The 12,809-nt window shown below is 36.6% G+C and overlaps 1 protein-coding gene across 1 annotated transcript; it reads left to right on the plus strand.

The window, feature by feature from the left end:
- The first annotated feature begins 3,321 nt into the window (after nucleotides 1-3,321).
- On the plus strand, nucleotides 3,322-8,917 carry LOC137717618 (endo-1,4-beta-xylanase 1-like). The gene is made up of 10 exons (XM_068457035.1): nucleotides 3,322-3,774; nucleotides 3,866-3,928; nucleotides 4,670-4,998; nucleotides 5,086-5,236; nucleotides 5,465-5,820; nucleotides 5,907-6,066; nucleotides 6,212-6,564; nucleotides 6,704-6,881; nucleotides 6,983-7,519; nucleotides 7,664-8,917. Exons 1-10 carry the CDS (start codon nucleotides 3,697-3,699, stop codon nucleotides 8,777-8,779), a joined length of 3,321 nt encoding a protein of 1,106 aa, XP_068313136.1. The 5' UTR covers nucleotides 3,322-3,696; the 3' UTR covers nucleotides 8,780-8,917.
- The last annotated feature ends 3,892 nt before the right edge of the window (nucleotides 8,918-12,809 follow it).

Here is a 12,809-nt window from a genome sequence, read left to right on the forward strand (position 1 = left end):
GAGGCGAAGCATCCACATGAGAACCGAAAGACCATCATCAAATTATCAAAATCCAGTCAAACATAAATGAAAAAAGACATGAGTAAATAGAAAAAACAAACGAACTGCACCGTCAAAATTAAATCGTGCCTTTACATCGCCTCCTCATCCACAGGAGTAACACATAGAACCCTCATCCTGGAATTTCCTGAAGGCATCCTCATCAACAACACACAGAACCATCGAACTGGAATTTCCAAAAGGCATATGAATTATTAAAGATGCCTTTGCATCACTTCCTCATCCACGGGAATAGCACAGAACTCTCGCACTGGAATTTCCAGAAGACATCCTCCATGAAAATTAACATGTCGCATATAAAAATGTTGTAGAATCTCATCATGCAAATAAGACTCCATTTGAAGGAGTTGACGAGTTTTTTGCTTGAAAAACAGACAAAAATGAAGAACAATTGAGCCCGACTCTACAAATTCCATGCAATATAGCAAATGCTAAGATCAAATCCATTACCTGTTCTCTTCACATGAACTACTCCCATTAGTCACAGCACCATCAATGGACTGCACGTTTTGCTGCCGCTCTGGCGCTTTCTTTCTACCAAACTTGTCTTCCTAAAAATACAAATAAATTTATTAGTAGAGAAAACAGAAGCAAGCAAAACAAACAAAAGAAAGCAGTACTCTGTAGACCAACTCCAATGGTGGGCTAAAAGCCAAATTACCTTCCAAAATTTCACCCCAAACCCACTCCAACCCAAAGGGAAATTTTGGGCTAAATGCTAAATGCTAAACCAATGCCAAATTCCCCCCAAAATTTAGCCCATAAATTGGAGTGGACTCCACCCAATATTTATAGGAATTTAATTTTTTTTAAATTAAAATGTTCATAAAATTAATTTACGATAGTCTACATATTTATTTTTAAAAAAAAAATTAATTTAACAAAAAAAATAGCATAAGTTCATTCTTTAATAATCCCGAGCTAAAATTTTAGGCGAGAACGATTGGAGCAGAAAAGTTGTTTCTGGGCTAAAAGCTAAATTTTCCGAGCTAAAAAATTTGGCTTTTAGCCCAACCATTGGAGATGGTCTAACGCAAAGCAAAACCTAAAATTTAAAAGAAAAAACCCAAAACCACTGCTCCCTTTTTGTATTGAAAATTCATTTGCTTTTCTCTTGAAAGCTTTTAGTCGAGTTTATGAGGCCACGTTGTTGAAATTTTGTACCCACTTTTTGCTGGCGGTTTATTTCCTCTCTATAACCGTTCCACTTTGTTTGCAAAGGCAGAGACGTAAAGGAAATACTGATGTGGGGGTGGGAAGTTATAGGGGAAAAAGCAATGCTATGCATGCGAAGGAAACGTGGAGGTTTGAATCACACGTTCAATTTTTTTACTTTTTTTTTCCTTTTTTATTTATTTTATTTTACTTTTGAGTTTGACGAAAATATCCATCATGAAATATTCATAAATTCTAGGTAGCTTTGTATTTGAGGTAGTTTTTTTTTTTTGTTTGAGGGGCTTTTTAGTTCAATTATTTTTGGTGAAGCCTTGAGACACCAAACTTGACTTCTGGTTTTCTAATATTAGATTAGATATTAAAGATATTGGAGCATCACTTAAATGGAGAAGGATTAATTAAAAACTAATCAAGGGATTATCTTATGGGGTTGGGCCAACGGGTTTTTGAAATTGGGCTTAACTAGCTCAAAGAAACATTTGGGCTTCTGGGTTTTAAGTGGAGAGACATGCATGCAGTCCATATTTTCACGACAAGCCCAAATCAGACCACAAGTTTGCCAAGAAAATGTCTACACTGGGTCGGATTCAGAGCTTCTTGGGTAGAAATTATTCAGTAACACCGTCGAAGGTTTCTCGGATGCGCGCAAAAATGTACATTTAAGTTATACATTTCAATAAACATTCAGTACTATAATTTAGTGATATTTTTTTTTTTTAATAAATAAGAGGTATCAGGTTCGATTATTTCTAAATTCTCACCAAAAGTGAATTTAATGCACATTATTACTAGTTCATTGAGATAATATTGTTTGTTATAAAAAAAATTATACATTTGTACAAAAGTTGTTACGTTATTCAAACCTGACGTGATTAGTGTAAAGTAAATATGGCAAAAAATTCCAATTTTTTCATGAATTGAATTATGAATTGTAATATGAGACTCACAAACTTTTTCATTTCGTATAGCAATGCATGAAACATTAAAAATTGAAATAATTATGTCATTCAGTATTAGGGTTTGGTGATATTTCTTTTCGATTAGAAGTGCGACGTTTAAGGTTTGAATCTCATGAATTGCGAATTCGATACTAAATTAGGCTGCCCATTGTGTGGCTTAGCCGAACTCTCCCTTCTCCTAGTGTAAAAATATTAATGAACTAAAAAAAAATCGAAATAATTCCAATATTTGTTACAAATGAATTTAGCATGTCATAAAAATATTGTACACTTCCAACATAGGGCAGCCCTAGACCAATAAGACTCCTTGCTTTGCGAGGGTCAACAAGAAACATTTATCGTACAGAGCCTTGCTCTTGTTTTGCAAAAATGCCGTTTTCACAAGTCGAACCCGTGACCTTTCAGTCGCAAAAAACAACTTTTTCATTGCGCCAAGGATCACTTTCGTTGTATACTTCATCATGTTGCATCAAAATTAACACACACACACACACACGCACACAATTGAATTTTGATTTGCTAAAATCTTAATTTCATGGGCGTTTGGAAGTGTACAAAATTTGGCAAGGGAAAAATTCAAAAATTTCCAAGTGTAATAATACAATTTCAACGTGTCAGGACTCCACTCGGTACAATTGGTTAAATACTTAAATAAATTTTTTTTATCTGTATTATAATACTTAGGAGGGTTTATTCAATTGAGATTTTGAGAGATTTTAATTTTTTTAATGAATCCAAGGGTATTCAATATGGATTTTAAGTGATTATCTGAAATTCAATGTGTATTCAATCATGATTTTAAGATAGTTCATTAAAATCCTTAGAAATCCGTGTGTATTCAATTAGAATTTTAAAGAAATTTATAACATTTTAGGTGTATTAAATTAGAATTAGAATTTAAAGAATTTGGAAAAGTTGAGGAATTAGAGGGAATTAAAGAAATTTTGTAGTCTATTTTAAGCATACACAAATCTCATATCTTCTCATGAGATTTCGAGGTAATTGAATCAAAATTTTACATAAAATATCTATAAATCAGTGTAACTCTATAAAAATCTATAAATTTATAAATTCATTAAAATATTTCAAATTCCCAATTGAATATTGTAACGGACGGTGTTGCCGCACGCTAAAAAATTTCTCCAACTGAAAGCCCAGTCGCACCTCTAATTAGCTGGCTAGGAGCCAATAGGCATTCAGATGTCTTTCAATCAAAGACTAAATTATAGAAGAAGGAATCGTATTTCAAGTTGTCTGGAGCGTCCATTCCAATTCAAGCATTCCAATCTGCAAGCCGAAGATTAGATTTTTCTTAATTTTCTCGAGATTTCGCACAAGTCGATCGAATTGTTGCCTTTAAGGATTGTCGATCGAACTGTTTTTAGTCTGGATTAAACCCAGACAAATTATAAAAAATAAAACATGGTCCCGCGCTTTTCGTAGGCTTCACTTTTCCGCCGGCAAATTTTGAGTTTTTACAGTTGGATCGTGGGGTTTATATATGAGGAGGCTCATACCTTGGCGCTTCAGGAGCGGAGTCTCCGACGACAGCAATCATCAGAAGCAGAAGCATCCAAAGGTATGTTGTCTTTTAGCTGTCGGGGGAAACTGCAGTTACCCATAAACTGTTTATGTTTGATTGATCGGAAATGGTGTTTAATTTGGTTTAGGGATCCAAAGAAACCATGGAGAAGAACCAACAGACCAACAACAATGCCGCCGACAATGTGGAGGTTCGGTTTCTATTATTTTATTTTTCTCCTAGTTTACTTGGGATTTCACTTTCGTCCTTGTAGTTTCATGTTGTTTACACTTTAGTCCGTCTCAGACTACGGTGCTGTTATACTATACTTGTACAAGAAAACGTTTTTTTTTTTTTTTTTTTTTTTTTGCCTTTTTATTTGGATGGGGTTGCTCTTTGTTAAGATTTAAGAGAGCTTAAATAGCAAATGACTTGTAAGTTAAAGGCTCGTTTGGAAATACAAGCGTTTTTGGTGAAAATATTTTTAGAACCAATCTTTAGTAATTTGGAACCCAAAAATATTTTCACTAAAACGCTTTTAGTCATTTTAAGAAAGCTTGAATACCAAATGAACCCTAAGTGGATGGTAAGAATTGACTGAAAAAGTGGATGATAAGAGCGTTTATTCTTGTACGTGAAAGTTTGTTGGCTCTTCTTAGATGTTTGCTGGATGCATTCGGGCATGCCACCAATGGTTACCTATGAAGTGCAGAATTGCAAATATTGACGAATACATTCATGTACAAACACACACTACCGCAATCTACCTCCACCCTGTTGCATTGAAACCCCAAAAGCGTTTTCATGCTAATTAAGTCTACAAATTTGCTATATGAGCATCTCACTGAATTTTAGCACTTGAGGAGTAAAATAATTGATCATGGTAGATTTTGAGAAACTAACAGCCATGCGTTTGCACCAATATTATCGTGACCTGTTCTTTCCCTGGCAGTTTTCGAGCGAAAATGTTGCTGATTCAAGTAGTCACGGTCCAAATATCGTACTGAACCATGATTTCTCTCGAGGGCTGCATTCTTGGCACCCCAATCACTGCAACGCCTTTGTTGTGGATTCAGCAGGAAGTTATGCAGTTGTTATGAATCGCCAACAATGCTGGCAGGGATTGGAGCAAGATATTACTGAAAGAATTTCCCCTGGATTTACCTATTCGGTTTCAGCGTGTGTGGGAGTTTCAGGGCCTCTTCAGGGATCTGCTGAGGTCATAGCAACTTTGAAGCTGGAAAGCCGAGGCTCAGCAACTGGCTATGTGAAAATAGGAAGGTAAATCATGTGTTTTGTTTCTGTTAGCGCATTTATTCTTTGTTTATGGTAAAAGGTATTTGTTTTATAAGTAGTGATCGCCTGCAGAAGTTCTGTATCAAATGGGAAATGGGAAAGTTTGGATGGAAAGTTTTCTTTGTCGACAATGCCTGATAGGGTGGTGTTTTATTTGGAAGGGCCTCCTGCTGGAGTTGACCTTCATATAAAATCAGTTATGATCTCTTGTTCTGAGGGCCAGGTACTTCTATTTCTAGTCCTTTTTGTTGCTACATCTGAAGTACATATGGAATCACAGTTTTACGCAGAAAAAGATTGCTTATTTAAGGGCTGTAGTTCAGATTTCCGAGGCTAAGAAACAAGATATACAGCTGGTTTTCTTTTCTTCAAATGAGCTTTTGGGAGATGGCAGAAGTGTAAGAGATGAAACATTTGATTTTTTTCTTATGACCTCTTCCTTTTCTGTCAGTCTGAGAACCAAAACTTGGTGAATTCAAGTAGCAGAAATGCCACAAATATCATAGTGAACCACGATTTCTCTGGAGGACTGCATTCTTGGCACCCGAGTAACTGCAATGGCTTTGTAGTTTCTGCCAATTCTGGTCACCCAAAAGTGAAAGCAGGCAATTATGCTGTTGTTACAAATCGGAAGGAAAGTTGGCAAGGTTTGGAGCAAGATATCACACGGAGAATTTCCCCAGGCTCCACATATTTAGTTTCAGCATGTGTTGGAGTCTGCGGACCTCTTCAGGGCTCTGCTGATGTCCTGGCAACTTTGAAGCTGGAATACCGAGGTTCAGCGACCAACTATTTGCAAGTTGGAAGGTAATGGTGCTTTTATTCTGTCAAGTGCATTTTTCTTTTTCTTTATGGAAAAAGGAATCTGTTTTAACAGTAATAACTGCCTGCAGATGTACTGTATCAAAGGGGAGGTGGGGAAATTTGGATGGGAAGTTCTCACTGTCGACAAAACCTGATAGGGTTGTATTTTATTTGGAAGGGCCTTCGGTTGGAGTTGACCTTATTATAAAATCAGTTTTGATCTGTTCCTCGAGCCCAAGTGAATGCCAGGTACTTTTTTCTTGCTCCTTATATATGGAATCATAATAAATAATAGCAATTAAGTGTAGCAGTAACTTGTCCAAGAAGTTTTCCACCACAGCAATCTAGTTTTATTCATCTATTTCTGATTGATTTTGGAATGTATATTTTGAAGAGTGGAAGGACGGGGAATTTCAATGATGGAGAAGAGAATATAATCCTAAACCCGAAATTTGAGGATGCCTTAAATAATTGGTCTGGAAGAGGTTGCAAAATTGTTTTGCATGACTCAATGGGAGATGGGAAAATCGTCCCTCAATCTGGAAAGGTTTTTGCAGCTGCAACAGAACGCACACAGAGCTGGAGTGGCATCCAGCAGGACATCACTGGAAGAGTGCAGCGTAAGCTAGCTTATGAGGCAACCACCGTGGTTAGGATATTTGGCAACAATGTCACTACTGCTGATGTCCGGGCTACCTTATGGGTGCAGTCACCAAATCAGCGTGAACAGTATATCGGCATTGCTAAGTTATTATCTTTCTCCCGGTCTCTTTCCAATGAAATTGTGATTTATTTGTTTCTTCGTTGCTAAGTACTATCAGATGAGAAATCATTTCCCTTCCCATTGTGTCGCGTTAATCTTAATGGATGTTGGTGTGCTATAAAGTGTGCAGGCAACAGACACGGATTGGACACAGTTGCAAGGGAAGTTCCTTTTAAACGGCTCCCCGTCAAAAGTAGTCGTTTATCTTGAAGGTCCACCGGCGGGAACAGATATTCTTGTCAATAGTTTTGTTGTCAAGCATGCTGAGAAAGTTCCTCCTTCACCTCCACCAGTCATTGAGGTTGGTTGAATGAGTGATTCATTTTCTCTAATACTTTCTGAGCATGTTTTCTTCGAGCTCAATTCGTAGACACACTAAAATATAGGCTTTTGTTTCTGTAGTTGCCAGCATTTGGAGTAAATATAATTGAGAACAGCAATTTGAGTAATGGCACAAACGGGTGGTTTCCGCTTGGTAATTGTACTCTGAGTGTCCGAACTGGTTCACCACATATTCTCCCTCCAATGGCAATAGAGAGCCTTGGACCGCATGAACCTTTAAGTGGTTGCTACATTCTAGTAACCAAGCGCACGGAGACTTGGATGGGTCCTGCTCAGACGATTGGTGACAAATTGAAACTATTTTTGACATATCAAGTATCTGCTTGGGTTCGGATTGGTGCTGGAGCAACTGGTCCACAGAACGTCAACATTGCGCTCGGCGTGGACAACCAGTGGGTAAATGGAGGGCAGGTTGAAGCAAGTGACACTAGATGGCATGAAATCGGTGGTTCCTTCAGAATTGAGAAGCAACCATCAAAAGTAATAGTTTATATCCAAGGTCCAGCCGCAGGTGTAGACTTAATGGTTGCCGGACTTCATATATTCCCCGTTGACAGACCAGCGAGATTTAGACATCTGAAGAGGCAGACTGATAAGGTAAATGATGTGTTGTCTCATTTGTTTCATAAGCATCATTCCTCACCAAGCATTGCTTCAATAAGAACCTAAAGTATAGACGATTCAAATGAGCTTTTCTCTAATTTGTTCTGATTGAAGTCTTTCACTTTTATTGCAATGCAGATTCGTAAGTGCGATATTGTCCTGAAATTTTCAGGGTCGGACTCAAGCAGCATGCTTGGCAGCTTTGTGAAAGTTATACAATCGCAAAACAGTTTTCCAATTGGGACATGTATAAGTAGAACAAACATTGACAATGAAGATTTCGTTGATTTCTTTGTTAAAAACTTCAACTGGGCTGTGTTTGGAAATGAATTGAAGTGGTATTGGACTGAACCACAAAAAGGAAACTTCAACTACAAGGATGCTGATGATATGGTGGACTTGTGCAAGAATCACAACATAGAAATGCGAGGCCACTGTATTTTCTGGGAAGTCATCGACACAGTGCAGCAATGGATCCGTACGTTGAGCCAGAGTGACTTGTCAACAGCTGTTCAAAATCGACTAACGGATCTTCTCACGCGCTACAAAGGGAAGTTCAGGCACCATGATGTCAACAATGAGATGCTGCATGGCTCATTCTATCAGGACAAACTGGGAAAAGATATCAGAGCCAACATGTTCAAAACTGCAAACTTGTTGGATCCATCTGCAACTCTGTTTGTGAATGATTATCACATTGAGGATGGTTGCGATACTAGATCATCACCAGAAAAATACATTGATCAAATCCTTGATTTGCAGGAACAAGGTGCACCTGTTGCTGGCATTGGCATCCAAGGACATATTGATAGTCCAGTGGGTCCAATTGTTTGTTCTGCTCTTGACAAATTAGGCATTCTTGGCCTACCAATCTGGTTCACGGAGCTTGATGTATCATCCACTAATGAATATGTTAGAGCAGACGATTTGGAAGTGATGCTTCGTGAAGCATTTGCCAATCCCGCGGTTGAAGGTGTAATGCTCTGGGGATTCTGGGAGCTGTTTATGAGTCGGGAAAATTCGCATTTAGTGAATGCAGAAGGGGATATCAACGAAGCAGGGAAACGTTACTTGGCTCTCAAGGAAGAGTGGCTGTCTGAAGCACATGGCCACATTGACGAGCAGGGAGAGTTCAGGTTTAGGGGCTTCCCAGGAGCATACAGTGTTGAAATTGTTACTGCCTCAAAGAAGCCTGTAAAAACATTTGTCGTCGACAAGGGTGAGTCCCCAGTGGAGGTCTCCATTGCTCTCTAAAGTTGCTGCTCAGCTCAATAAAGGGTCATTATTTTCGTTGTTTTCGTATTTTATGCAATGTCAAAGGAAAATGTTGCCTGTTATGTAAAGGGTTTGTAATTCTGAGTTAAAGAAATGAGGTATCATATTGTTGGTTGTGAATCTTGTGACTCTTCTGCTAGGCCTTGAAACTTTTGATGTTGCCGGCCTTATCAGTTGGCCCAATGTTTTGGTTGATGAAAAGCCTATTAAGCTCATGAAGGTAATCATAAAGTGATTGAAGTTCAATGGACAAATTGCAAGATGGAAGTGACAATTTTCGACAAGACACGACTCGATAACACAACTTGAAAACCAAATCAAATATACGGATTAGGGTTGACAATAGTTATTTTTGGTTAATACGGTTGGCAATTATTGTGTTTGGGTCATAATTCAAATTGTTTAACGTTGTTAATAATTCATTTGTAATTTTGTCATTCGGGTCAACCTGCCTAACGCAAAAATGAGATACTTTTAACACCTGTACGTAGTGGCGTAACCAACTAACCCGGTCAACCCTTTTAAGTTGAAGGTAAGATGAAAAATTTATCTCTTTTGTTTGTTGAAAAGATTACATTTTATGGATATTTTTCTACTTATGAATACTAAACGGGTAAATCATGTTATTGTCGTGTAACATTCTTAATAATCATGTCGTCTTTAATCTCATTCATACTCGTGTCAAAATAAATCTCACCCGTGAAAAAAGATTTTGCTACCTAAAATGTGGTCTGAAACCAAATTTTGTGTACATTTAATATTCGAAATCACTTTAACTACAAGTTATTTAGCCAATATTGACAGTTATCCTTTTGCTCACATATTTCCATAAAGGAACTTTATTTTTGGGTACAAAATATGTAGTAAAAGTATCGTTTCACAGGAATGAATCTCTCATTGGTGTGCGTGTGTGTATATATATATATATAGAGAGAGAGAGAGAGAGAGAGAATATGGAGCGTGAGATCAACATCAAACGGATCACATTAAACATGCTAAATAAGTAGAAAACAATAGAGAACTTCCGGACGGGGGAGGAACATGCTTAAGTTCTATATCCTACCAATCATTTGTGAGAGACTCAAATTACAATTTCTCCATACGAAGGGCCCAAACCCTAAACATCTTTATCAAAGGAATGTCCCACCGTGCCCATCACATCGACCTGATAGACTCCCACCATCGACTATTACTACTAGTAGCCTAGTAGCCTAGTAGCTACTAGCTTTGTGACTATGACTAGCGATATATATTCAATGGAAATTAGTTGGGAAATTTTTTAACAATCCTTAGTCATGATTCATAAATTATTCTTGAGATAATTGAATACAATCTAGAACTATTTACCTATTTAATTATCAAAATAAAATTTCAAAATTTTCTTAGAATAAAGTATTCATCAATTTCGTTGAATTCAATTAGATATCTCAAATATTTTTGATTTGATTAATATTTTATAAATACGATTTATAAAGTGCAACTTAAAAAATAAACGTTAAAGTTTGAAATGATGTGAGCCGCACAACTCATCTCTATTTTTATAATAAAAAGAGATCCCTTCCCTCCTCACACACGCACGCACGCGAACACACACAACCCCTTTTATGCAAAGGGATTTCTATTTTTTTTTAAAGAATGAGGATTAGGTGTAGAGGTCACTTCACTTCAAACTTTAACAATCCAAATCATTTATTTTGTAAGTCTTACTTCATAGATTATTCTTACAAAAATTCAATTCAATCCGAAACTATTTATCTATTTAATTATCAAGATAAAATTGCTTTGTTTCTTATATAACAATGTATTTATTAATTTCTTTGAATCCAATTAGATGTTTTAAACATTTTCTAATTTGGCTAATATTTACAACTTAAAAAGTAAACAGTTGAATCGTCAAAATTAAATATGATGTGAACCACACAACAAATCCCTATTTTATAAATAAATAAAAAATAGAAATTCCTTCTCTTAAAAATTTGCTACGCCCATATGTATATATATCTATATATATTTATTTACATATATATTTGTAGTTTTGAGTTGTTTCTTATCTTCCCCTTTACTTTGATTATCATGATAAACGGGACCCCAACAGAGTCTCATCCCTGTCTCTAAATACCTGGCTCCTGTGAACCCCACTTCCCACATGGGCTCATAGTAGCCATGCCATGGCGCACATTAGCCGGCCCTCTCACGCTCTGCTACATGGATTCATTGAATTCAGATACTTTCTGAACTTTTGTGTTTAGAACTAACGGATCAAAAAATTTTGCCCGTCAACAACTTGATTTTGTATGAGATGAGTCAGTAGAATGAATTAATAAAAACAGTAAGATAATTAAGCGGTACGAATATATTCCTTGATCCGTGGATTTAAAGACATAGAGATATAAAACAAATCTGAGTTGACATGAAAAATAGAGGTGACGTTTAGTGTTTAGGATTAGAATGAATTAACTTTTTATATATTTGTGCGTTGAAGTAAGAAAAGAAAGAAACACAACTTTCAAATTCCTTGAAGTTGGAATGAGAAAAATTCTTTGAAGTTGGAATGAGAATGATTAGTCATCAATAAAACTAATCTATTCCAATTACATGATGGTAGAGTTATATATGAGGAATAAGTTTTTTCATAACTAATGCACTCTTCTACTGTTAGTTTGGAGAAAACTTTGGACTTCATTGTTTATTTTAACGTACCTTGAAAGTAATATGATAAAATTCAATCTTACGCATCGAACGAGACTTAAATGAATGAAATCATCAACTACTCAGGGGCACGTAACTCTTATCTATTAATCTTAGTGAGAATTATAATGAATCAACAATCAATTTACGTCACAGATGCATAAGCAAGTGATGCTATCAAATCTCTTAGCACTATACTATTAGTAGGATTATTTTGATTCGTCTAAGCATATTTACTCATTTAAAATGCGTTGGAATGCGTATTAGTAGAATTATTTTGATTCATGTGTTTACTAATATATAAGTAAAAAAGAAATATATTTAGGTTTAGCTTCTACATTAACATCAATAATCTAATGCATGTAAAACTACAAAATTAGATGCATTAAGCAGTACTTAGCCTCATTTCATTGTTTTTTTCCTCATATCTCCTAACTTATGCAATCCATAATTTTTCTCACTCTAAGTAAACATTCATTAATTTGAATTAAGGTCGTTTATAAGTTTGCATACGCGTTTTGTAACAACTTGTTGTTTTGATTATTTAATATCAAAATCAACGGAAACTGGTGACCAACCATTTTCACGAAATAAAAACTAGTGAGTTCGAGATATGGGTGTCAGCATCAAAAGAGTTTACATTTGATATGATGGGGGTGTTGGGTGGGTCCCAGACGTATCAGAGAGTTTCAAAGAAAGCTGCACTTATAAAATATAAATTAAAAAGGAAAATTGATCAAAGAGATCGAAAAGAAAGAATGAACGGTGGATTAATTGGAGCGAGAGAGAAGAGAGAAGAAGTGGGGGTACTGGGCCGACTGGCAGCAGCTGCAGGAGGAGAGAGTTATGGTGTCTTAAGGTGGTGCATTGGGAAACAGCTCCCGCGCTGTTTTCGCGCGCCCTCTCCCATATGACACCGCCTGTGGGACACCACCCATCCTCTCTGGAATTATATCTTGTCTGTCATTAACCAACACCCCTCCTCCCTCCTCCCCCACCCCACTCACAGTCAGTTTCTCAGATTTCTTCAACTTTATTATTATATTAACAAATATATATATATATATATATATTACATTATACACAATATAAATTCTACTGAGTCTTTTTATTGTGTGTTAACCTCCTGTTGTGTTCAGTCTCTTATGACTGATGGGTCATCTACTGGCACTGATATTATGTGAGGCGACCTAGACGGCCGGACCCTTCCCTCCTAAGGGCCCTAACCCTAGATATATTTGAGCTGGCCATACAATGACCCGAGAAAACAAAAATCCTCCTACGCTTTGTACCTTCACTGTATATCATGTTTTGTCTGCTC

Source organism: Pyrus communis, chromosome 15 (assembly GCF_963583255.1).
Source record: "Pyrus communis chromosome 15, drPyrComm1.1, whole genome shotgun sequence".
Lineage (NCBI taxonomy): Eukaryota > Viridiplantae > Streptophyta > Magnoliopsida > Rosales > Rosaceae > Pyrus > Pyrus communis.

Excerpts from the sequence above, each read along its gene's own strand:
- LOC137717618 (XM_068457035.1), top strand. The coding sequence starts at position 3,697 with ATGAGGAGGCTCATACCTTGGCGCTTCAGGAGCGGAGTCTCCGACGAC. Across the intron at positions 6,067-6,211 it reads CGAGCCCAAGTGAATGCCAG|AGTGGAAGGACGGGGAATTT; the intron begins GTACTTTTTTCT and ends TATATTTTGAAG. Across the intron at positions 6,565-6,703 it reads CAGTATATCGGCATTGCTAA|TGTGCAGGCAACAGACACGG; the intron begins GTTATTATCTTT and ends TGTGCTATAAAG.